Genomic DNA, 27,805 nt, shown 5'->3' with positions numbered 1-27,805 from the left:
ATAGAATAAGGATTGTAGGTTTGTATGATTGTAATACTTCTAACATCCGATGGCACAACATCTAAAATTTCGCGGTTTTATACCGCAATTGACAATACCCTTTGTATCTAGTTTACTTATGTCCCGTGTATCGTAGAAAATAATGAATTTCACATTCCTAAATGCCAAAGATTTTATTAAAATAGGTAATAATTATAAGTAGTTTTCAAGAAGTAAAAAACACTTAAATTATTATAGTAATAATTATAAGTAGTTTTCAAGAAGTAAAAAACACTTAAATTATTGTTGTTATTGTATTGTTACCGATCGTTGATAAATGATAAGTGTACAAAATTTGAATTAAATCTGTCCGTTTAAAATAGGTCAAAATCGAGTCTAAAAAGTCGGTTACATACTTACATACAAACATAGATACTGTAGCCTGTAGATGAAGCTAATAAAAGCACGATAGAAATAAACAGATAGTATCTTTAGTAGAGTTTTAAAAGCAGTAGGTTTTGATTGATTGTAATTGGCGTCTAAAAGAGAATATCGTTATGTTTCGCTCATGCTAAAAGATATAATTTTTGGCGCATAATTTAATTAATACTCAAATAACTACATTTTCTTGCAGACTTGTGCATTTTATACCTATTATTGAAAAATTTAAACGTTATTAAAAAAATGTAAAAACCTACATTGCTTCATTTCACATTATAACAGATGGTTTAAAATGAGGGCAGTGAGTAACATTGTTTGAACAACTGTGGATCTGTCGCACGTATTTATAATAATAATCGATTAAATAGATTTTGGGTTTAAAGTGATATCGATACAAATCATATTCTAATTTGTCTTCACATGGAATTCTTGTTTAAACTGAAAGGTCACCGACTTTTAAAAATATTTTGTTTTTGCGTGGAAGCGTTTGGATTATACCTGTAGGTATAATAAGATCCTTGTATATTTTAATATGCCAACATTTATAAGAACATGATTAGTAGATAATTATAAATTATTTTCTAAATTCAATTTAGATTTTTTCTTATTTTCCTCAAGCAGACATATAAAGCGCAGGCTCTTGTTAATCCATGTTACCTTTTTCCAATCTTACGAAAATAGTATATTATTATACCAATACGCCATTGATATGATGATATTATAAATGCAAAAGATTTGTGTATCTGATCGTCAAATATAAATAAACAAATAGTATCTTTAGTAGAGTTTTAAAAGCAGCTTTTGATTGACTTCGTCAAATGGATGCACAATTGCAAAAAGCTCTCCTACCGATTTTGCTCACTTATGAAAGCTATTGTATTATAAAATATAATACATTATGTATTATATATATAGTACTATAGTACTACTGCTAGCTAGCTAGCTTTTTTTATTATTTATGTAGGTAAATGGTAAAATACGGTCGATGTTCGAATATTTGTAATTATCTAGTTTTATTTATGTTATGGTGTTGATCAGATTGTAATTTGTAGAACTATAAACATTACCTATACCTACATAAAAAATCTAGTAAATATTATAGAGCTGATGAAAATTATCTGACTTTTTAATAAGTAAAATTTTTTTTTATTTTATTTGCACCATGCCTATTACAGCTAAATGACATAATATTGTAATATCCGAAAAAAAGAAAATCCTATAATATAAACTTTGATATTGGTATGATTGACATGATTCCTCAATGTTATTAGTTATTACACACTATAACAAAACGAAATAAGTATAGGATAAAGGATTTTCTCTACACCCTTTTGCAGTTGTATTTTTGCTCATATTGATATCGAATGATACGATTAACATCCAAAAAGTAATTACAATGAAATACATCTTAATGAGCGGTACCTTCGAGTTACACTTACGCAGGAATTAGAACAAACATAGAAGACACTTGAACACACACAAAACCACACAAGAACAGGGCTGTACTTATAAATGAATGCAGTTTTCTATTTTATTTTTGGGTACAAAATACAAATGATCGAATTTAAAAATATTTTATACTAGCTTTCCGCCCGCGGCTTCGCACGCGTTTTCAAAGAAAAACCCGTTCCCGTAGGATTTCCGGGAAAAAACCTATCCTATGTCCTTTCTGGGGATCAAAACATCTCTATACCAAATTTCATGCAAATTGGTTCAGTAGTTAAGGCGTGATTGTGTAACAGACAGAGTTACTTTCGCATTTATAATATTAGTATGGATTTATTATCTGCTTTACTTATACTTTCAATAGTTTTAATAAACAGTAAGGACGGTAAAGCTGCTAGAAATATAATAAGGTGTCGTTCTTGATTGTTTAGGTAAATGTACCTAGTACCTACCCAGTCTTACCATAAAATACGATTAGTAATTTTGTAAAAAAATAAATGTATATTCAAAGACATCTTATAAATTGAAATATGTAAAAGTTCTTCTTTCTTATGAAATTTAAAGTGTCGCTGATTTAATTGGAATAGATTAGCATTTGATTTTACTTGAATAGATATCATTTACAGCTTGTTAAGTGGAGGAGTAATGGATGGTTATTACGTAGATTAACTACTTGACAACTAAACCAAAGCTTACTCATAAATAGATTTATCAGCGACCTAGCGTTGACTCTATTCTGCTAACTTTAAAGACAACGATGCAGATGCTACTTATCGTCTTACAAAGTTACAATAATTAGTATAAGTCGGTACGTATCAACCCCTTGAAAAAATAATCTATACTAATATTATAAAGAGGAAAGGTTTGTATGTATGTATGTATGTATGTATGTATGGTTTTCACGCATAAACTACTGGACCGAATTTGATGAAATTTGGCACAGATAATCTTTAGACCCTGAGAAAGAACATAGACTACCTTTTATTGCGAAATATGTACCACGGGCGAAGCCGGGGCGGACCGCTAGTTGATAATAATCACAAAAACAACAGATTTTCTTGTTGGCTCTTCTCCGTAGTAACTGCTTACCCGATCGGTGCGGTGGTAACTGGAAAAAGACGACTCAAAAGTGCTTCTAGAATAAGTAATTCTTAAATAAATAATGCTAAATATAATGAGAATTTACGATTTTTAGTTTGTAATAAATAATGAGAAAAATTTGTAGTACAAAATGATGTATTGTAGAGGCTGGAAGAATACAATATTTATTTATATTTTCTAAAATCTATTAATATCTCTTATATTCGTAAATATTCCCTGTTGATCTATTTGTAAAATCGATATACATAATTCATCAATAATTATTTTTTTACTAAGTTACATCCCTGTAACCGAAGGCTGTACTCAAGACCTACATTGCCGAACCGCAGGCGATAACCAGCTCAGTGCAGCCTCAGTCTTCTACAGAAACAGATCTATTATTTTATTTGTGCTTCAATGATGGTAAGAATTGTTTTTTTATGTCTGTTAGGGTCTTAGGTCTTTATTTGAAGTGTCTGTTATTAAGTCTTTTTAGTTGCAACTACCTGCCCTTTGTAGGCTATGGTAGAGATGTAGGCGGTATGGTAGTGTTTGATTTGCGACGGTTAAGGTTTTTTTTTTTTAATTCAATAGCAATATGTTTGAGCAATTGACAGTTTTTGAGTAGTTTAAAATTAATATTATAATCTTGGCATTGCAAGTCCTTTTTAAAGTTCCTAACACACGGTTCCCAATTTGACTGTATTTTTGATATCGCCATGAGTTTTCACCTGATGATAAGCCTGATGGACGTGATTCAATTTGTGTTTAATAGGAAATTTTGTTTAATTTGGTCCCATTATAAAACCTGGAGTTAAATTAAATTTCCAATCTAGAGCTGCTTTTCCAACTTTAAAGTACATTTTTCACAGAAGTAAAATTATTTTGCATCGGTACCTAGATTAGTGCATTATGCAAATTCATATTAGCAATAAAATATGGAAATATTAATAAGCAATAAATGTCAAACTTTCGTACAATAAATTAAAACTTTACCTATAACAATTTCGAGTTTCAATACATTCAACGTAAAACACTTGTTCAAACAATTATACGGAATGCATCTTATTATACTTACATTTAGTATTTGCTTAAATTTAAACCGACCTTCGTTATTCGTATAGGTATATTCGTTTCAGAAAAGAAACATTTTCATATTGTTAATACTTAGGTATCCTGTTTTATAGGAACGTTCAATTCAATGAATACTTACTCCTTTTATTATTCAAACTTATCTTATGTCTTTTTTGTTTCAAGTCATCTCTGTTGCATTATTAGAACAGCCTGTATTTAATTTTATAAAAAATCGGAGCAATTTCGATTAAAAAGGCGTTCGTACTTTATTGTGAAAGTAAAACATTTTATTTTACAGAACCTGCAGGTTCGGGCCGAACCGTTCGGCTGTAGATATGACGAAGAATTGATGAATACCCTATTATCTCAGTAACTACAGCCAAACTTGATTTATACTGGAGTGTCATGGATACATAGATGATCAGTTTGAAGTACGGATTTTCATTCTTCTCAATGATTGTCTGAAGGTTGTATCGGTAAAACTATAACCGCAAAGGTATCGCTCTACAAAAGCATCGAATTTGTAAATTTTTTTTGTCCATGTGGATAAGATCTATTTCTGTTTATCTAGTGTTATGTATTGACTCCAACTGCAACTTCGTGGTTTCTTAATCGAAGTTTACGAAAAAAAGTCGGGAACTATGAACTGTCAAATCGAAGTTTGGGTTTTTTAATTTTCTCGTCAGATATCGATTCTACTAGCTATTTATTTTTTGCATTTGCACCACTGAGGTCGTCATTCTTCTGAGAGTCTGTTTATTCATATTAAATTTTATGACCTCGGACAAAACAATTGAGCCTAATGAGTAATGACTTTCATTTGAAGATTAATCTTGTTTACAGTACTACATTATTACAATGCATTAATTATACTGTTTACATCCATTACTTAACAAGAGGCTACGACAATAAGTATTTTACTAAAATTTGAAGTTCTATAGCGTTTAATATTTGAGAATGCGATGATTATGATATATTTTTTTTAGATTTAAATATGTGACTATCCCATTCTAGGTTTTGGTAAATTGAAAATGATAATTGTTTGCAATAGCTCATATTTTACATTTCATTTCAGAAGTTTTACATGAAAATTGGACATGAAGTCTCAAGAACTAGAGCTGTAGAGAAATTACTGCTAATATTTTTAACATAGTTAATAAAATCAATATTTCAGGAATGACCATTTATAATTTTGAAGTGAAACTTCTTTATGCGCGTTGAGAGTAAAATTTCAAGGTCGCGTCATGGTAATACCGTCACGTCAGTAAGGCGACGATTTTAGTATCTTTGAATCTTGTCAAAAAAGTTTCACTTCTGACACGTGTGCTCGGCACTAACGCTCTTTTTTTTCAAGGTGACTACTATAATTGGACACAGAAGACACAATTTAGTTAGCGAAGTTGGTTTGTGACCGTCACTAACGGGCAGTGTGTCTGTTTGCTCGTTTTGACGATCGCAAAATGAACTCGTTTGACTATATACCTACAACTATGAAGATTATGAAGATTCGAGCTTTCCACGAAGCCTTATATATATAACGAAGACAGCTACGTGGAATTTATGGATAAGAATTGTATTACAGTTAATACAATTCTTTGTCCTTTTGTTGTACATACCTATTTGTACTTATGTTTTTTTTCATTATAGTATAAAGACAAAAAATTGTATTTTGTGTGTTACAAATAAACTCTTGAGAGTTCTATCGATTCTACCATGTCTTTACCATAAGAAAGCTTCGTCTCTACCGAGTAAAGTAAGGTTTTTTTTATCTCTGGTAGACCGTAGAAGAAGTGGGAAGTGACGTGTTATTTTCAATAATAATGTGAATTATAATATTAGTAAAGATTCGTAAATAGTTAATTGATTCAATTTTATTACGAAATATAGAGCTTAGATGAGTAGGTATAGATAGTACCTAGATACTTAAATGAGAAGTAGTAAAGTAACTCTGTCTGTCTGTCTGTTACTGAATCACGCCTTAACTACTGAACCAATTTGCATGAAATTTGGTATAGAGATATTTTGATACCCGAGAAAGGACATAGGCTACTTTTTACCCCGGGAAATACGATAGGTTTTATCCCGGAAATCCCACGGGAACGGGAACTATGCGGGTTTTTCTTTGACTGCGCGGGCGAAGCTGCGGGTGGAAAGCTAGTAATAACATAATTTTAAGACTTGCCAATCTATTTATGTATTTTACATTGTTTTACAGTTTACTTGTAAGTAAATGATAATGTTCAGTGTTCACGCAATGCCTAGATGATTTCAGTGTTTAGGAGGTATTTTTATAAACAATAAAAACATGATTTCGCAATAAATATTTTTAACTTCATCATCATCATCATTCCAGCCTTTCAAGACGTCCACTGCAGGACATAGGCCTCCCCCAAAGATTTCCATAACGACCGATCACCAGCGGCCTTACTCCAGCGGCTCCCGGCCACTTTGATCAGGTCGTCTGTCCATCTCGTTGAAGGCCGTCCCACACTGCGACGTCCTGTACGTGGTCACCACTCAAGAACCTTTTTGCCCCAACGGCCATCGGTTCAGCGGGCTATATGCCCAGCCCAACGCCACTTCAACTTGCTATTTTTAACTTAATTATGCCAAATCGTGTGTATTATGCATTATGTACATATTTACATTGAAATAATTTATTAATTTCAGGAAGTATTAAGAAACAAGGATTGATTGAATTGATGATAATGATATTGTTGTAAATTATTTTATTTGATTAAAAATTTTATATACACTAATAATAGACTTTGTTTTATTTTTATACGATACCTACTTGTTACTACTCCTGGTAGTGAAAAACATTGGTTCAACAATCATTTATAGTTACAACTAATATTAATTCATAGAATAATAATCATATTTGAGTACAAGAAGGGAAAAATCATCAGTTAGTATGCGCTCCCAAGATTAGAGCTTTTATTTTCGTTACATTAGCAAAAATGTTAATCTGTTTTCGTAGCAACTTTCCCGACTATATTTTTTCAAGTTTTTGAAAAAATAAGCTTACATGGTTACAATATTGTAAATAATAAGGACAAAGAAAATGAACAATGGTATAAATGTTAAAAATGCTTCTAGCACTTTCGAATCGTCGTATCGTTCGAAATAAGTCTAATTGAATAAATAAATGTTTGAGTTTGAGTTTAATTTGTCTTGTTTTATGGCTTAAGGGGGCGCATAAAGCAAAATAACCAATCTTCTATTAGATGATACGTGTAATATGCAAGACCAAATCTAAAAAATAAAATATATATCAAACTAGATGATATGTTCAACGATTCTGTTTAATCAAAAACATAAAATATTAAAATTTACTCGATAAAAAAAAATCACCAAGTTAGCTCTAATTTTCACACTTTTACGTTTTCTACTTGACATGGTAATACTTATTATGATTTTTTTTTTCATAAACAATTATATTAAAACATTTGCAAGATATTTGTCAGAGCATTTTGTGTAATTATTTTTAGTTTTGGTTTTATCTGCGATAAACCACTTTTATCGTGACAAAATCAAACGTTTATCTCGAGAAAAAAAGAGCGCCAAAAGTGGTTTATCGCAGATAAAACCAAAACTAAAAGTAATTACACAAAATGCTCTGACAAATATCTTGCAAATGTTTTAATATAATTGTTTATGAAAAAAAAAATCATAATAAGTATTACCATGTCAAGTAGAAAACGTAAAAGTGTGAAAATTAGAGCTAACTTGGTGATTTTTTTTTATCGAGTAAATTTTAATATTTTATGTTTTTGATTAAACAGAATCGTTGAACATATCATCTAGTTTGATATATATTTTATTTTTTAGATTTGGTCTTGCATATTACACGTATCATCTAATAGAAGATTGGTTATTTTGCTTTATGCGCCCCCTTAAATATATGTATTGACTAGCGACCCGCCCCAGCTTCGCACGGGTGCAATGCTGATACTAAATACACTACAGAAAAACTGTGAACGTTGTATATTTAAAAACTAAGCGGCCCGCTCCAGCCGGGCGGCCGGCCGGTACCGCCGCAAACACTACGTCCCGCAATTTTTAAATCTGTAATATCTTCGAAAATATTCACTTAAATCACACGGTGTAAAGGGCCATATAGATCTATATTAAATGAACAATGTATTCAAGGTATTTAATTGGTTAATGATTAATGCTGTATTGGTTAAAATCGCATCGAAAATTAGCCATTATTTGTCGTAAAAAGTAAATGACAAAAAAAAGTTATTGTGGGTTATCCATAAGAGATAGACATATACCATCGCGGACTTTTCTGTAGACCTTTTCAATGTGTATAATACTTAGTACATTATTTTGATAAAACTCGTAGGGTTCAGCCTGCGTTTGCAATGTAAGCGGAAAAAATGTAATTTTTTACGACACCACATTAGAAACCTCAAAAATAACAGTACTTCTCCACTATTTAATGGATGTTATTATACATATAAACCTTCCTCTTGAATCACTTTATCTATTAAAAAAAACCGCATCAAAATCCGTTGCGTAGTTTCAAAGATTTAAGCGTACAAAGGGACATAGGGACATAGGGACAGGGAAAGCGACTTTGTTTTATACTATGTAGTGATGATGCTAGGAGAGATACATTGATATATTTTAGATACATGTTTTAAGTATTTAATCCTAAGTGAATATATATCATGCATTTAAAAAATATTATTTCAATTTATGCCACACCTTCCTATGATAATAACTCAAATCTGTATCAAACTTGAATACGTTTACAAGAATACGTTTTCTAGAAGCTCAAAGCAAAAATTACTTAACCAAGGTTGTTGGATATTAATACAAATACAATAAAAACTAGGTAGGTATAACATATTATAGGTATCTAATGTTAGTACATTCAGATGTGTTTCCTTAAATTAGATTACTAACATCGATATATAATCGAGTAGTCCAAGTTTTCTCTACATTACATAGATAGATACGTGTCAATTTCATATAATACACCTTTTTTTAAATTATTTTTTATCGCCTATGTATGTTCACACAGCAAAAGCTTTCACTGTATTTATTTACTTCAACAATTTTTGCAAAGACAAATAAAATAATTAAATCATTAAACAAAACAATTAGGAATATATTAAAGCTAATCACGTTCCTCTCCATTCGTAAACAAAATACTGCAAAATATAAACAATCGAATTTAGTTTTGTTTGTTTGTCCTAATCACACTCTTAATGAGTTAAACATTTGTATAAAACTGTTAAGATTCGATCATTACTTATCATAATAGTATCTCAGTTTGAAGTTGGTTCATCAAGATAATAAATTAGCTTTAGTGAAATTATTTAAAGTTGATTTTAGTTAGTGATAGTTTAAACGTAATTGCTATGATTTTAAGTAGGTCTTTGTTCGGTTTTTTTATAATAAACCGTGAATTTCCTATTTAAATTTATGGCAAAGATGTGTAGTGAACAGTGTGTTATAGCAAGACAAGAAGATACATATTAAATACAGCGTGGTTTTAAGTAGATTTCGTCCGACTTGTTATTTATTAAGCCGTTTGAAGTCTACTTGCATCCAAGTTGTGAAAATTTATATATTTTTAATACAAATTCTATAATCGGAACTCGGAAGCCAAAAAATGGTAAGATTTTGCCGTAAGTTTTTTTGTGAGAATATTTTTTCAATATTTTCATAAGTTTTAAAGTAGACTTCATACTTTCAATGTCTACCTAAACATAAATAAAAATATACAATCATTTAAAATTGTAGAAGTTTTGCATAATATGTCTGATTTTTTCGAAAAAGCTTTTGAACGCAGCTAAAACGTGGCGTGAATTAATTAACTATTGAATATTTTGTGAAACGTAAATAATTTAAATTGAGAGAGATTTTTGTATGTTATAGTTTAATAACAACTTCCTTCTACATTTATAAAATTTTTGGATATAATTTTTGTAAAGCTTGAAAGCTCAGTTCAAAATAATATAAGATAATTTTTTCATTAAATTTTCCTTAGTATGTAATTTAAAAAAACGTTATTCTTAAGAAACACTCCAATTATTTCTATGAAGAAACTCTACAATTATTTTAATGTTTGTAAGGATGTATCGATGTATGTTTGTTACACTTTCATCCGAAAAACACCGAATGGATAACACATAAACTATAGAAATAGACGTTTTTCCCTATAGGTTCAATCACGAGTAAAACCACGCAGCACAACTAGTTTTACTATGTTTCACACGTCTTTAAGTAGACCCTGTTCAGTTTGTAATAGCAATCAACCTGAACACAATCTACTTGAAAATTTGTGAAAATCTTTCTACAATTTCCTCTAATTTTGTTATAAGCCTAAGTAGACATTGATTGGCTTTTTAGCATTAAAGTCGATCAACGTTTACTTACGCTTAAAACGAATAATCTTCGACAAAATGAAGCAGAAATGAAGAATAATTTGTTACTTTTGTAAGTAGATATTGTTTCACTTTTTTTGGTAAAGTGGTACATTGTCTACTCTCATGAGTTGCAATAATATCAGCTGGGTATAGACTATAGAAGAAGATCAGTTGCCATCTTTTTAAGTACATTTCGATTGGCTAGTTTATGTATATAGCATGTCGTTTTGTACTTATATTGATGGCTCGGAAAATTTGTCAAGGTTTTTTATCTGTGAATTTAATATTCAACGCAAAAATGTTGACAGCTGCTGGTCTACTTCGTTGGGGCAGCAATGTCGAACCTTTTTTTTATCGGATGAATTTTGTCCCTATTTACTGTGTTTATTTTAGATTTGGGAGTTCAGGGAGTTTTTAACGTTTTTACAGGTTTAATTTGATAGTGATAGATACTTTACATAAAAGCAATAATAAATTACTAGAAATTTCTAACTTAATTAGAGAAATTATAAACTTTTATTCTTACCAGGATTTTGAATACCTACGTAACATTTCAGTTACTTATATTTAATAGAATAGTTATATTTGATGTTTGATTGATATATTTGATTAGTTATATTTGATATCTAATATGTATCTAATAATATCATAAATCTGTTCCTAAGTTTAGCATCTGACATAATTATATATTTCAAGTATTATTTATGTATTTTAAATACTGTAGGTCAAAGCAATCTACCCATTTAAAGGCGTAGGTATAAAATCACAAAGCTGACGAGACAGAATAAGGAAGTCATCACTTAGTGTGCGACGAACCTAATGGTTTGGATCATCGCATGTAATGTTAAATGTATTTTTATCTATAATCTTATATATAAAAATGAATCGCAAAATGTGTTGGTAAGCGCATAACTCGAGAACGGCTGAACCGATTTCGATAATTCTTTTTTTATTATATTCCTTGAAGTACGAGGATGGTTCTTATGTAGAGAAAACGTAAATATGTACCACGGGCGAAGCCGGGGCGGATCGCTAGTTTAAAAATAAATATTGAAGTTTATGATGTATTTTTATTCTATAATCCAGTCATCCTGATAAAATCTAAGGCTCTTATTCGTATTTATACCTTTATTTATCGTTTGGAAACAAGTAATAATTGATCTTTTTGAATGGACTACACTAAAATTCGAAAAAAAGAAATTATGGTAATTATTGGCTTGTTGATAGTATTTAAGAAATTGAAAAATTTCAAGAGAATATAAGAAACTATACTTAGTTTTATTAAAACATCAAAATGTATGGTTTATATTTTATAAGTGTTAAATTATGTTATTATAATACTTGTAATAAGCTTGTAATATGATGGGAAATAAAAGGTTTAGCAAATTATTAATTGGCTAGTAGGCACCTGCAGCTACTACTACTACGAAATCTGTAAGTATTTAGCAAATAATTTTATTAAAATTATTACAGATTAGAATCAAATGATCGAATAAATGAATTCTCCAATGAATCACAATATTTCAATCATTTATGCAACTATTATTTCAAACAATATCACTGGGGTGAAGTTAGGTTAATTGAATTAAATTGAATCTAAGAAAATGTTAGTACGACTTCCGCAGGAAAGTGCTTTGTAATGAGATAGTTCCGCTTTAATAAGTACAATTTATTTTGTCCTTCCAAATAAAAATTAAACACCAACTTCGTATGGAGATCTGAAAACTAAGTAGGAAGAAAATATTCGCGTTTGAGATCATTTTATAATAACTAGTGACTATTATTTACAGTTTATATAGAGGTAAACTATATTTAAAACTGTAAACTTTAATATGAATTTTAACATAAAGAGGAAACTTTCCAAATTGACAGAATCGATTCTTGTGAAATATATCGTAAAAATGCACTACAATTATTATAGTACAGATCCTAAAGGAAAATATTTTCTTGCTGCTGTATAGCTACTTATAAATTGCTTCTACATTTTTCAAGCATGAGGTAATATCCAATTATTTTTCATGTCCTATAAAATAAATACAACAATAAAAATAAAGAAGCAACAAACATGTTTTGTTTCATATCTACATAATATTATTATTACATCGCTTGACAAAATTTGTTAACAGATTTTGTTAATTAATTTTGTTAAATTAATAATGCATCCCGCATCTGATCCTGCAAACAATGATGCAACTGAGAGCAGGTGATTGGAGCTTACGTAATTTCGAATTTATTTATCGGCATTCAAAGTGCTTTATAATAAGGTAGGTAGGTATATGTTCGTCCTCATATGTAACATCTTTTTCAATAGCAGCATAACTTGCTATTTGCACAAAATACTCTAAACTTTTCTTATTTATTCAACCCACCAGTTGACATAATATATCTCACTATATTAAAAGAAAAATTTAGAGTTGGCTATATCATTAAGAAATAGATTGTTTTCTATTATTGAAAGTATCTATGTAGCTTCTAAGTTTATCTCTTACAAAAACAATCAAATCTCTCTCCTTCATAATATGCATATAGAAATAAGGAAGCACCAGTAACGTTACCAAACTACTAAAAATGGTATAGCTGAAAACAGCTGAAAAGTTATCACAATACAAAATTTAATTTTGAAACCGTCCAACATTCCCCAACAAAGAGCTTCGCAACCCTAGGAGCATTCAATGAAATAACTAGATAATGTGGGCATAGCTATTTAAAGGTAATCAAACTTAGTTAAGGAGTAGTCTCTCGTGCGCAAGCGACGCGTTATGTCCGCCATTTTATTCAGTTTCAATTCAAAAATCGAACGCAGCGGTCGTTTTAGTGATGTTAACAGTGATTTTGTATGGATATAGATTTATTTTCGTGGTGAGTTTTAACAAAATACATCATCGTAGTGATTGAGATTGTATACTAAAAATATTGGAGATACAAGATGTCAATGTAAATAAAAATAATTAATCATTTCATTATTTATAGTCGTGATACTTTATCATGTTATTGCAATTCTCAGTAACATCTGCATCTTGTTTATTAAACTATTTTATACCGAAATAGTTGATTCAGGAAAATGTTATGAGGATAATTAAAGGCGCGTTCATTCAAGCCTATTACCACCTATTACTAATATCATGACGTTTCGGCCACATCATATGAAGCACTAATCAATTCTACTAAGTGCCCATATCATGCATTCCAACGAATTCTCGTATATTTGTTAATTTGTTGAATTATTGGAAATTAATTGGGACTCTGGAATAATCGCTTCCGCTTTTGTATTATCTGTTGCATACAATTTTGAAAAGTACCTGCTTAAATAAATGACGGTACCTGGATTTATAAAATATGTTTTGTTAAATCAAACATTATAAAAAAAGTTCTATGTGTAGTGTAACTTAATTTATTTACCGAATACATTTATAAGTTTATAAGGTATTAACTTATGCGATATTTTATTGATATTAAGATAAAATTGCCGGTTGCCTGAAAGAGATTACGAGTGATAAGGACGCCCAATAAACTGTAGATACTCTCCTTTTTAATTAAAATTAGTTGTAAGGTTTATACAGATACACTTTTACTTAAATGTTAAGCAAATAAAGGATCGGCACTGTCATAAAAAGGATCCTCTAAAACTTATTCATTAAAACAAATATAAAATAATAATTAAATACTTTAAAAATTAAAAATATCAAAACACGATATAAAATAAAAGCCATTTATAAATTACGCGCTATTTTCACACAAAATGGCGAACGAAATTCGAAATTCAATTCGTTCGTTGTATCTATAAACTGTCAATGAACAAATAACTTTCAAGAAATGGCGCTCTGTTTACACGTTATGAGATAATGCAGGGTGGCAACCCGACGTTAGATAGCGGGGTCAATAGTTTAAGATGTGTATTATAAAGACTCACTGATAGCATTAATAATAAGCATAATTCAGTGTGATGAACTTCATGAAAAGTCTAGACTTCGCCTTAAATAGACAATTAGGGCCTTTTGTAATTGTTCGTGTTATTGTGTATTGTTTTCGATTATTTTATAATAATAATTCAGTACTATAGAAGTTGATTTACTGTTCAGTAATGGCAGTTCGTTTTTATTTAACAAACGAGGACGTGTAAAATAACAAATTGGAATATTGCCTTGATTACAGCTCTCTTCTTTATTTGCGTAGTTTTCTTATTTTTTGACTAATTCATATTATGTAATGTAGTTAAATACACATGATTATGGATATAAATAACTGTACTACATATTTTGATCTTACGAATTGTCCTTATTTATTTTTCTTTCAAAAAATAAACAAACATCCCAATTTTATTATCCTGTCTTCATCATCTTATAATATATAAAAATTATGTAAGTATCTTGGTGCCAGTTAAAATTTAACTTATTTAGGTAATCTACATTATCAAAGCTTCAACCTAGTAATAATTATAGCACGTGTTTAGATTATGGAACCATTAAAATAAACTTTATAAATTTATTTTCATTGTATACTTGAGTATAATATTTCTAAATAGATTTAAACTATTTCCCAGCTTATTAATTCACTATCAAAAATGTTAACATATACAGTAACCAAGCATCCAAACTGTAACACATTTTACCACTTAACAAAATTAATTTTACATCGTAACTTTACCGCCACAACGCGTCAGTGTTGCCACACTATAAAATTGTATATGACCTCTTTTCGCGTGATGAGTAATTTCGAACAGCGTGGCAATTAAAAAGAATTTGTGCTCCCGAATCATTGGTCATTCATCCCATGCCATATGGGCTGAGGATCAAGACTACGCATTAATTAGAACCGCCACGTGTTTTATGAATAGGGGAAATTAAGTAAAATTGTTACGCCTGCATACATTATTGTGTTTAATTTTAATGGGACTTGGTGATAAAAAATATTAGGTCATTTAAAGATGGCCTTCAAAATTGGAAGCGTTGCTTTTTAGTTGCAAAGAAATATATTTTTAAAAAAGTCATATTTTTCACGTATTGCAACGATTGTCGCCTATAGATCTGTTTTAGTAGAAAAATAAAACGTTAGAAGAGCTTCATGTTACAGCTTCATGTACTCTTCACAAAGAAAACTTTTCTATTATCCAAATATTTCCCAAAATATTAGTCTATTAGTAGAATTGTTATTAAAATCATACTTAGTTTTATTTTATCGCAGTTATAAATACAGTGATCGTAGACTACATATTTGGCGGTGGTATTATCGAATGTCCAGAAATACTTTATACAATTTTATTGTAATAAGTAATAACCTATGCTCTTTACGATATATTGTATCTAATCTATATATTTTTGATAAAAAAGCTTTATTGTAGAGCTGTGCTGTTAGGTAGTTACCATTAAATAATTAAATGTATAGCGAATCTCTTAATTTCAGGTTAAATAAGTTTAAGACAGATATAAACAAACACAAGAAAAAAAGTCTAAACAAAAATAATGAAGTCTAAAAGTTTATGAATGAACACGTCCCTTTCCACACAAAATAGAAATCAAAGTACAAAAGCTGGACCATTTACAATAGATTAACAATTCCAAACAATCAACCATTTAAATCTGGTAACATTTATCGAATTAGTGCAATCACGTACGGTCAATCGAACAATCACTACATAGTATAAAAGTTGATATTCGCTGTATGTAGATCTTTAAAACAACATAACGGATTTTAATGCGGGGTAGGTATAATCAAAAGGAAGATTTTTAATTGTATCTATAAGATGCAAATTGAATCCTTGTGATTTCAGGGCAGGTGGGTAGTGAAAATCAAAAGAGTATAAAAGCCACATTTTTAATATGTAGATAACAAATTTCAATCAATTAACCATTTAAATCTTGTAGCATTGCAGCCACTTATAGTCTCTCGACCAAACACTACATAGTGTATGTTTTTGACTACATAGAGTGATTCTCAAGGAAGCTAGTTAACAATAGATTAAAAATTCCAATCAATCAAAATAAATCTGGTAGCATTTATCGAATTAGTGCAGTCACTTGCGGTACTGTATACCGGATACTGCTAGTTCTGCGAGTTACTTGCTCTTTGCCCGCGGATGCTACCAATTGAGCAATTTACTGGAGTTTGAATTGTTGAATTGTTCCTTATGAGTTAAGATAGCGATGGTTATGATGTGTGTCATTTTATAGACTTACTTTCAGGTCGGTTTTTGTTGTTATATTTGTGAATGAAGTTGTTGCAAAACATGTTACAGTTTAAGATGTTATAATTTTAAAAAAATGATACTAATTCTAAATAATATGTTTATCGTTGTAAGTATTTATTTTACTAATAGCTGTTTTTTTTTAATAAGTAACCAGATTGTCTTATTTAATATCTAAATCTTCGTTAACACTATAGGTAGAGCAAAATAGAGTCATGGATTTTGTTAATATTCATTTTATAAACATATTGTTATGGTTGTAAACTAAGATAAAAACCTTTCAGAAGCGTTAAGTACCTAACTAAAAAACATTAAACTTTTTTATGTGTAGGACGTAGGCGCTCTATTTGCATTAGGGCTTAGGCTAAGATGTTATCTACTCCACAATTTTTATAAACTGCCAATCTTGACATTGCATAAATATTTCCTTATAAAAATATCATCAGCTTGAAAGATTCAATATACTTAATATGTTATCCAAACGTAAGATTATAAGGGTTTCCGCGGTATTTAAGAATGTTCTGTGATTAATTACGACTCTATCGTCATTCATCTCTATATAGATAAATGATAGAACTTAATACCAGCAATTGTAATAAAGCTTATTCTAATAGGTATCTATATTAAATTGCTAACATATTTTTTCTATACTTGTGTCAATTTGCATGATTATTCAAAAAATCAATCATCAGTGCTATCTTCATATTTTAAATCATAATAAAATGTTGGAAAAGCACTAACTTTTTATTTATATAACTAGTTATGTTCCCGTTAGTTAAAGTTTTGATTTAGTAATTAATCGCTGTCTTTTCTGCAAATTCTGTTAATATCTGACAGAATTAGTTAATCTAGATTCTAGAGCTATTTCAAGGCTATCTCTTATTACTTTTACTACCTATAATTTAGGCATATTATTTAGATATAGAAATAAAAAAACATTTAGATTATAATTTAATAAGAAGTAAATAATTGTAAGTACGTACACAAATATTGTTACAAGGTATAAACTGATGAGTGAACAATGCAAGATACAGTATAAAACGAAGGGATCATATTTAATCCAACCATGCGTAGGCGCATACGATGTGAATATAATTGTCAAACCAGACGCAGTTAATTGACGTTCCTCGTATTTCGTCGAGTTCGTATAAACTGTGCACAATGTTTTTATTATACTAGTGGCGCCTCGCGATTTTGTTCGTCATTAAAATTATGTTTATCAAAATCTTATCTAAGAAATTACAATGTTAATAGTATTTACGTGGAGACAAACCTAAAACTAAAGTTAAATTTCACTAAGAACAAAACTATTTTAAAAAAAGCAGATTAAATCGATTACAAAATATTCATTATATGCTGTGTACACAATACTTTAAAATATTATCCATTACATTCAGAATCATAAAGCTCTACAGAATATTAAAGCTCTCTAAATTGAGTTACTATATTGCTGCAGACGCTCCACCCACGTTATTTAAAAACTTAAACTTAACAAAAGCTTCCTCAATAACCACTCTATTTATTAAAACCGCATCAAATTCGTTAGGTACTTTTAAATAAATAATATAGGAAGGGACTGAAAGTCAGAAACGACTTCGTTGTTTGTAGTAGGTATAGTGATAACTGATAAGCTTAGCAACAAGCTTATGAACAGTACAATCCCATTTTGTTTCGTTCAAATTTATATATCTATGGCCTTGATTCATATAATTTTGTATTAAAGTTAAATTGTTATGAGTTTATATTTATTTATTTTATTGCGGTGTAAGCTACTCCACTTTATTAAATAAATTAGAAATGATTCTCCGCTAAATAAATCTATTCTAAATAAATAAATAAAAATAAATATCAGCAAAAGGTTTATTTTACTTAATTCTTATATAATATAGGAAATCGACATGAAAGAACTAGCAACTAATGAACTAACGTAGCATGCTCTATAGGAACTACTTTTCATCATTCACAGCCATATTTCTCTAATTTCATGTTTGTCCTGATTCCATGTGATATTAAGTTTGTACCTAAATATATCAATTTGTTAAAAATCCTTGTAAGAAAAACGATTTCAAAATTAGAATTTAAAGCTGCATATGAAACGAATACAAGAAATGAAGAAATGCAAACGAATAAAGAAGAAATAACAAGAACAAGCAGAAAACAACATCAAGAGAAGAAGAGAAGAAAGAAGATAAAACTAAATCTGGTTCCTAAGTACTAGTGCCGCAGGAGTGATTCTTGTATCTCCTGCTGCTTAAGTGCTTATCAATAGATTTAGTGATTCATCTAACGAAGATATGAAGACCCAGGGAAGAAACCAGCAAGCAAGCTAAGACTGAACTTTGTAGTAGTATGGATAGCAAAATGCACATTTATTTTTGTACTTTTTTTGTTGTGTATTTCATAATTTATAATAGTATCTAACGCAAATAGTTTTAATGTTATTACATGCGCCAATTAATCCTATTTGATTTGCCAGTTTGTGTCATCTATACAAATATGTATTATAAAGCTGAAGAGTTTGTTTGAACGCGCTAATCTCAGGAACTACAGGTCCGATTTGAAAAATTCTTTCGATGTTATAGATAGCCCATTCATCGAGGAAGGCTATAGGTTATAATACATGTATACATGTATAATACATGTATACGCTAAGACCAACAGGAGCGGAGCCACGCGGGTGAAAATGCGGAGTGCAGCTAGTATGTTCACATTTCGTGCTAAATAAAGTTTATAATATTACCTTAGAGCTAGCGCGCACGAGCAACTTTGTCTCCGCAACTATTTTGTCTCTCCAATCAATTTGTATGGGGAGTTGCGTCGCTACGTGCGCGCACTTTCATACGAGCCCATGGGTGGAGAGACAAAATAGTTGCGGAGACAAAATAGTTGCGGAGACAAAGTTGCTCGTGCGCGCTAGCTCTTACTTTTTTGCTTAGAGCGAGCGCGCACGAGCAACTTTGTCTCCGCAACTATTTTGTCTCTCCCATCAGTTTGTATGGGGAGTTGCGTCGCTACGTGCGCGCACTTTCATACTAGCCCATGGGTGAAGAGACAAAATAGTTGCGGAGACAAAATAGTTGCGGAGACAAAGTTGCTCGTGCGCGCTCGCTCTTAGGAGTAGTTATGTCAATGTGTGCGTAGTTTTTTTTTCAATAGTAAGTTAAACGAAGATCTCAAAACGACAGAAGCTCTCAATCCATAAAATATTTCTTATAAGTAATAAATAGTTAGTTAGTTAAAATAATAATCGTAAGGTAGGTACCTAATATTGAACCCATGACTGTAATTTATGTTTCTTAGTGAAGTTTCTTTAATTTGCTTATTTGATAATGTATTACCTACTTATAGTATTTCTTGTAATAACAAAATGGCTAATCACATAATATTTTAACAGCTATGGTGTAGACTGTAGTGTGGTGTAGACGCCTGGCAGTAGGCTATTATAGGTGCAGATGCGACTTGCTGACTTTTTAGGTTGCTTTTTTTTATGTGTTTCATGTATTCAAATTTAATTAAAATTTAAGTACAAAATGGTGGCTTTTACGTGTGATAAGTGTACAATTTTGATAATTGAAAAATACATTTCTTGAAAGATTTAGATTTTTTTTAATTAAGTAATAGAAAAAAACATTCAATCAATAGGCGGGATTTCTAATCTTTAAAAACATCTTATTTATAAAGCTATAAATGCTATAAAACTAAATATCAAATATATTTCAGTTTTCAGCCCTGATTTGGGATACGCTTGCGTGTTTTAAGAATTTTCAAATTAGAATTAATTAAAAAATAAAAATACATGATTATCTTCTAGCTCCTATCAATACTCAGATATAAATAGCGAATAAGTTATAATAATCTAAAGTTTCTACAAATCAAATTTGGTCCTTTATAGCCTATCAGGCAGCCGTACAAATAAATAATTTGGAAAATCCAAAAGTGCACGCCTCATAATTTTTTTTTTTATAAATATTTATTAATTATTATTTTTGTTTATTTAATAACAATTAAACCACATCGAATCAGACCCTGAAAAATGAAAGGGTTCTATTCCTGAGCATACTCAAGCGTAAGAGAAAAAAAAAGACTCGATTAGTAAAGTATTTCGGTCGCTATCGTGTTAACAAGAAAAAGGATCCGCACATACAGACACACGGACGTCCAAGACAGAACTTTTTTAAACTGTTTTTTAACTAGTTTAAATAACAAAAATGACATCAAAAATATCATGAACGTTAAAAATAGTGTTTTTTCTTAATATGTGTGTGTATGTATTATCTTACAAGTGCAATGTATGATACATAAAGACATTTAAAGTTTGAAAAATCAGATGTTTTGCGCGAAGTGACAGTAGTACCCACCTCAACGCTTCGCTTATGAGGCGTGCAAAACTTGCTCATTCAATTCAATTCAAAATTCAAACATCCGTAAAAGCATAAGAGCTGTCCGAACCTTATTCTATGAATAGTTATGATTAGAATATAAAGAATAATCAATAAGGATGTCATAATTTCTTACTAATTAACTTGAAATAATGTCGATGTAACTATTCTCCCGCTATAGACCGGGAGATACTGACACAAAATTTCGACTCATTTGTAACAGGATGGCGGTTCTACAGGGTTCTTAGTACGCAATGACAAAAAGAAAAATGATCATTTCGTAAATGGCTGCACGACGATGGTTACCTGTGCAAAAGTTAGCCTGATACAAATGGTTGAATAATTGTTTTATTTAAATCAACACATTCGCGTCGGTATGGCGGGCTGTAAGTCACACCGGAAAAGTATGGCATGACACTACCGCCTACTTCTTTTTTATGGACTATCGGTAAATTCTAAAATTTTTGTGTTACAAATCGTTTGACTTTCGCTATTTTTCCGACGAGTTCGACTAACGCCCACGCGACTAAGCCGCCGGTACCAGCGTTCACACCATCGTTTTTCTTTTTGTCATTGCGTACTAAGAACCCTGTAGAACCGCCATCCTGATACAAATGACTCGAAATTTTGTGTCAGTATCTCCCGGTCTACTATGCAATAGGTGCGAAGCGGCAACGTACTCGAAGCAATTCATTCAAAAAAGTTATGTAAAACATTGAATTTGTGAATGGATAAGCCTTGGTCACATTTTGACTTCCCTCGAATTTATTGTCGAAGTTTCGTCATATGTTTTATTTATTTATTTTTAAATAGGTATTATTGGAATTAATTTAAATATATCATATGCAAGTAAATGAAAGAGAACGCTATTTCAAAGTAAGTTATTTATTCATTTATTTATTTTTATTATACTTTATTGCACAGACATGTATCAAGATAGACTAAGCGAGTGTATGTACTTCCCGTGTCCAAACTAAGATTATGAAACTTACTTGACGCTGGCCTACACTCAGTCCGCGCTTGCAGTTCGCCAAGGAAAGACGTGAAGCTGAATAAAGTAAAATGCCGAATTACGCCGTTATAAACTGTAGAAACTCCACAGCTGTGAGTGGCCGAGTTAGCAGAGATGTTTCCTTCCACCGGTAAGTAATTTTCTAATCAGAATATGCACTATTTATTTTAAAATCAAATAAAGAATATCTGTGGAAAACGATCGTGACAAACACGGATACCAAATCATACGAAATGATTCGGAATACATTGCGGCTTTTACTTGGCACGGTAAAGATCGAGTCGTATGATAACAAGCAATGAATAGCATCTTCTCATTTTTCTGTTCTCATTTTTCTGTCCAATTTTGTGGTTAGTGATGTTCATTTGATGCAACAGTTCTCGATTCTAATCGATTTTATAATCGAACAGAAAAATGATAATTTGAAGGAGCAATTTTTCAGAAAAAAAGGCATAGATTTTTTTTGTCAAAACTCCTTATTGCTTAGACTATGTTTGTTTTTTCAGTTTTCCAAGTAACCCGAACATAAAAGAAAAATGGATTGATGCAACGGGACATAAAGATTGATTGATTGACAGTTTCATTACTTTCTTTCGATGGCCTCTCTAGTACGTAGTACACGGTAACTCAATGGGCATATGTAAGAAAAAGCTAAAACACATTAGTTTACTTGTTAGAATATTAAAAGGTTTATAAATTTATTTTATCATTCCTCTGTCTATGGTAATTATCATTTTTCTGTCTTGAATCGATTAAGTAATCGATTACGATTCATTTATTTAATTACCTCTTAGACATAGATCTAGTTTGATCTGATTTCTTTCGATTTACTTCGATGGGATAGGACGATACTAGAATCGCCGCGCGAGTGGCGGCCTAATCGATTTAGCGTAAAATGAAATTACCATCACTAAAAAGCGCTCGTGACGTCATAACGCGTCAAGGTCAGTACAAAAAATATGACACGCTTGGTTTTCATACAGATCGCGGTACTTGCGTAGTCTATCTATGTCTGTGCTTTATTGCATTGAAATTTTCCATTTCAATACTTAAATTATGAATTTACTCATCTTATTCTACTTCTCTTATTACTCTCATTGCCATTATCTCAAATATAGATTGAAAATTGCTTCTACAACTTGCATAATGTACACAAAAGATGTAATGTAGGTTTATATCAGACTTATACTAGGATGGCACCCGGAATAATCATGGAATAGCAATGTATGAATGGAATACTTATTACGACGTTATACTAGGTTTAATTTATTACGTGTTTATTCGGATAATTTTTCCTTATTCTTAGTTTATTCTTGTCATAAATTGTTATAACTCGTTATTTGCGCTGCGGTTTTTGGTCACGTTTTTATTATTCCGTTTTTTTAAAGGGTTTTTCCATCGAATGGTAATTGTTGATGAAAAGTTGATATGTATAATCCAAAAATAATAAATCAACTAGCCACGCGTCAATATTATCAAAAAAGCTCATGCTGCGTATTTGGTGCGCGTAAAACGTACGTTGCGGTTCCAGGATTTTCTTTTAATTTTACTATTGGGAAGTTCTACCCCACCCGCTGTATTCACTAGTGATATTATTGAAGTTTAAAAACACTCTCGAAAACGATCTAGTGTCAGTCACGTTTGAGTTTTATCCTACTAATATTATAAATGCGAAAGTTTGTGAGTATGGATCGATGGATGTTTGTTACTATTTCATGAAAATACTACCCAACCGATAACAATGACATTTGGTACGTAATTATGTAGCTAAAGACCCAGAATAAAGATATAGGCTACTTTTTATCCCGGAAATCCCACAGGGACTATGCGGGCGAAGGCGACGGCCAAAATCTAGCATATCTTCGGCTGTCATTTTGTCTCTATATTCTATAATCTACTATAAGATAACTTTTGAAACGGATATAAAGTCTAAAAAGTATAAAAATGTATTTATCTTCATAAGACAAAATAAAATGAAAATTATACCTACATGGAATTGCCCAGGTACTTTGATTATAAACCAATAATATAATAGACCACAGGCCCATGTTGAAAAATTTATGGATCATTTGAACCACCACGTGACCTATCAAGAACAATATAAGAGCATAAAATAATAAGATTCAGCACTATGACGTCACTTGTAAGCTGTCCAACTGAGTGCAGATGAGAATTCGAAAGTACAGGTAGAGATTTTTTCCCCTTGTCTACATGATTTTTGTACGACGTTGCGGAATAATGGATTAAAAGCAGTATAGAAATAGTATGACATAGATGCCGAGTAATAGTTATTAATTACTAGAGGTCCGCCCCGGCTTCGCCCGTGGTACATATTTCGCAATAAAAGGTAGCCTATGTCCTTTCTCGGGTATCAAAATATCTCCATACCAAATTTCATGCAAATTGGTTCAGTAGTTTAGGCGTGATTGAGTAACAGACAGACAGACAGAGTTACTTTCGCATTAATTATAATATTAGTATAGATAGTATGGATTATTATATTCCATAGATGGATACTTTGCCAAAAATACATTGAAGAAAAGCCTTAATTTAGAGTTTTACCTACCACCAGAATGAGTGGCGAATGGTGTAATTTTTTTCTTTAATTTACAGAACCATAACACTTGACTTTTACAAAATATAAAACATATTTTTCTGAATCACCACAACACTGTGCTTATTACATAAACTACACTTTGCAGGTATTGTTAGACGAAACTTAAGATATAATATTATTGTGGATGAATAGGGATGAATAGTTGTCAATATAGTCTGTGATATAGTTGTCACTATTCTGTCCGAACATGCTTAGCTGTCGAATCTCAGAGGAATAAACCTATTATTGCTCTGAGTGTCGAATACTTAAAAATGCCGCCTACGACGTTTGACCCAACTACCCTCACCTTGTTAATAGTCGTTGACTTGCTGTGATTTGTTATGAACTGACTACATTAGGCAGTATGGAACCCGGCCCCGTGTACAATTTCTAAAAGTATATTAAATTTTATCATAAAAATAATCGCCAAATGTGATGTTAAGCGGGGTGCTTTTCCACAAGAAATGTGCTATGCTATGTAGCTGTGAATGCGTAAGATAGCCACCAATCATATTCATTGATGCATATAGCTTAGTACTGGTGGAAACGGATTCAAATAAGATACGTTTTTGTTGCGTGGTATGGATACGTGTTTATTCAGTATAACATTGAAGTATTTAAAGAATAATCGATTCTATTTAAGATTGTTTATACAGGGTGTCTCAAGGTAGGAGGTAGAGGACCTTTTGACGACGGACGTCCGACGACAGACGACGGACGATTTTTCGTATTTTCAGAGTTATGACGTTTTTTTTTTCAATTTTCACCTATTGCCGAGTACGATTACATTTTTATTTATGGTCACCATTGTATATAGTACTCACTTTAGAGAGCTGTAAAACCTTAGCTATTGACGTAATGAAAAAATGTTGTACATAAAAGTTGTTCCTCGAATAACAATCTACAAAAATGGTCTGATACCATTTCTTCGTAAAATGATAAAAAAAAGTTTTATTGAAAAATATAAATATGTAGCTCTAATTTCTGAACATTTTCGCTTATAACTTTTTTATTTATAGTTCTACGCCATTCAACCGCTATTTTCAAGATGGCGGCCGCGGGACAAGGGTGGCGACCCCACAAACTTGACGATAGCTTCACACTGACCCCCTCTACACATGAAAAAAAATAAAATTGCGTCCTCTAAAAAACGCAAGGTTAGGCCTAAAAAATGTAACATTTTAATGGACTAATTTAGAAACTGTAAATAGAGCTCGATGTGGAATACAATGGTTTTCCAAAACAAGGACGTCACTTCGAACATTTGCTTTGAACACAAAATGAATAGATAGAAAATTCAATGTAAGGGTTGTGTAAGGGAGTGTTTAATGTAACTTTTTTGGATATTTCCCATTTTATTTTTTTAAAGTTATTATTGTCATTTTACTTAATGAGTAGATATAAAGTTAAGGTTACGAAGTAACTATTCTCTAATCTGTGGTTAAGGGCTTTCAATATCAATTTAAAGTTTTTTGATATCTGCAATAGTTACGGCATAAAAGTAGCTTCGAAAAAACTAGGGGTGCTCGCCAGGGCAAGACGGTACTTCACACCTGCTCATCGCCTGCAATTATACAAGGCACAAGTCAGGCCCCACATGGAGTACTGCTCTCACCTCTGGGCCGGAGTGCCCCAATACCAGCTCCTACCATTGGACCGCGTACAGCGACGAGCCGTCCGAATTATTGACGACCCTGAGCTTTCCGATTCGCTAGATCCACTTTCACTGCGGAGAGATGTTGCATCTCTATGCGTGTTCTATCGGATCTATAACGGGGACTGTTCTGAGGAACTTTTTGAACTCATTCCAGCTGCTGAGTTCCATAATCGCACTTCTCGCCACAAATTAAAGTTCCACCCCCACCACCTGGATGCATGGTGGTCTACCACAGTGCGCTTTTCCCGACACTTTTTGCCGAGAACGACGACCTTGTGGAACGATCTACCATCCTCAGTGTTCCCAAACAGATTCTACGCAGAGACCTTTAAGAAAAGGGCATATTTATACCTCAAAGGCCGGCATCACATTCGCGGTGGACCTAACATCGCGAATGCTTATGGGCGGCGGGCATCACTTTCCATCAGGTGACCCGCCAGCTCGTGTGCCTGCTTAGGCGATAAAAAAAAAATAAAAAAAAAATAATCGCCTGTGCACACTTAACGATTACACCCTGTATGCTACTAGTAGTAGATATGAAACAAAGTCACATTATGACTTATGCAGTCTGTGTGTTTGTATGCTTAGATCTTTAAAATTACGTATCAAATTTTGATGGGTTTTTTAGAGAGAATGATTCAAGAGGAAGGTTTTTAAATTATTATGTTTTAGACAAAGCGGGCGAAGCCACGGGCTGAAAGCTAGTATAGTAGTAGTACAACATAAAGCATGGGCCAACTCTAAAAATGATTTGGGATTATGTTGTTGTTGATTCCAAAGCATTTGACTGCGTAGAGCCGTAGAACATAGCATTTTTGAATCAACTCCATAACTATGGAACTTTCAGACTGAGGTTGCTAATGGAGAAAGATGTTAAAGCGATTCACATTAGTGTCCGCAGGGATCTATGTTTGGTCCCTTTTTGTTCTTGGTAAATAGTATACTAAATATATAAATAATCTTCGTTATTATTTGCATGACAGGTTAGGTATGTTTTATCTGCATTCTATTCGATTCATTTTGGGTTCATCTTACGATTCACTGAAAATAGTTATTTTAGTCCTCATTAACAGTATCCACAGCTGAAACGAATTTTCCTGTCGTTCAGACTACTACCTTTAAAGCGAAAAATGAATGGTATATTTCGGATTTTATTATAAATCTACAAATATAATATTCCTCCGTATTACGTAAGCATTGAACCATTATTCACTCATAATAAAAGTAACTCTCAATAAGAAAATAACACCAATACAAAGACCTATTGCAATACCAATTTATCCATTCCTGCCGTGTCCCATATAGCACTGCAAATCCGTGCACTTAAACAAATTGCACCCACCAATAGATTCAATGATAAAATTGCTCAAATTCTATTCATAACAACATATATCCTGTGCATAGATTAATCGTCTGCGGGTCAATTACCACTATATTGTGACCCACTGCATCCTATCACTTTAAAGTGTGATAGATCAAATTATGATGGTTATTCGACCCGTATAGATCACTTAAGTTAATAAAACTCCCCTTGCTATTAAATTTAATAGTGTATGAAAGGGCCTCAAACGGCT

The 27,805-nt window shown here is 31.6% G+C and overlaps 1 protein-coding gene across 1 annotated transcript; it reads left to right on the top strand.

Moving 5' to 3' along the window:
• The first annotated feature begins 12,562 nt into the window (after positions 1 to 12,562).
• On the top strand, positions 12,563 to 26,663 carry LOC149477957 (uncharacterized). Its single transcript, XM_089709668.1, has 2 exons — positions 12,563 to 12,609; positions 26,063 to 26,663. Exons 1-2 carry the CDS (start codon positions 12,563 to 12,565, stop codon positions 26,661 to 26,663), a joined length of 648 nt encoding a protein of 215 aa, XP_089565794.1.
• The last annotated feature ends 1,142 nt before the right edge of the window (positions 26,664 to 27,805 follow it).

Source organism: Colias philodice, chromosome 23 (genome assembly GCF_061535455.1).
Source record: "Colias philodice isolate Cphi_HAF_F1 chromosome 23, ilColPhil1 Martin Lab GWU primary, whole genome shotgun sequence".
Taxonomy (NCBI): Eukaryota; Metazoa; Arthropoda; class Insecta; order Lepidoptera; family Pieridae; genus Colias; species Colias philodice.
The sequence above is the reverse complement of the archived record's forward strand: the minus strand, read 5'-3'. Positions and strand labels throughout refer to the sequence as shown.

Coding starts and splice junctions, on each gene's coding strand:
- LOC149477957 (XM_089709668.1), top strand. CDS start 12,563: ATGCATCCCGCATCTGATCCTGCAAACAATGATGCAACTGAGAGCAG. Junction 12,610..26,062: donor AATGATGCAACTGAGAGCAG/GTGATTGGAGCT, acceptor TATCTGCAATAG/TTACGGCATAAAAGTAGCTT.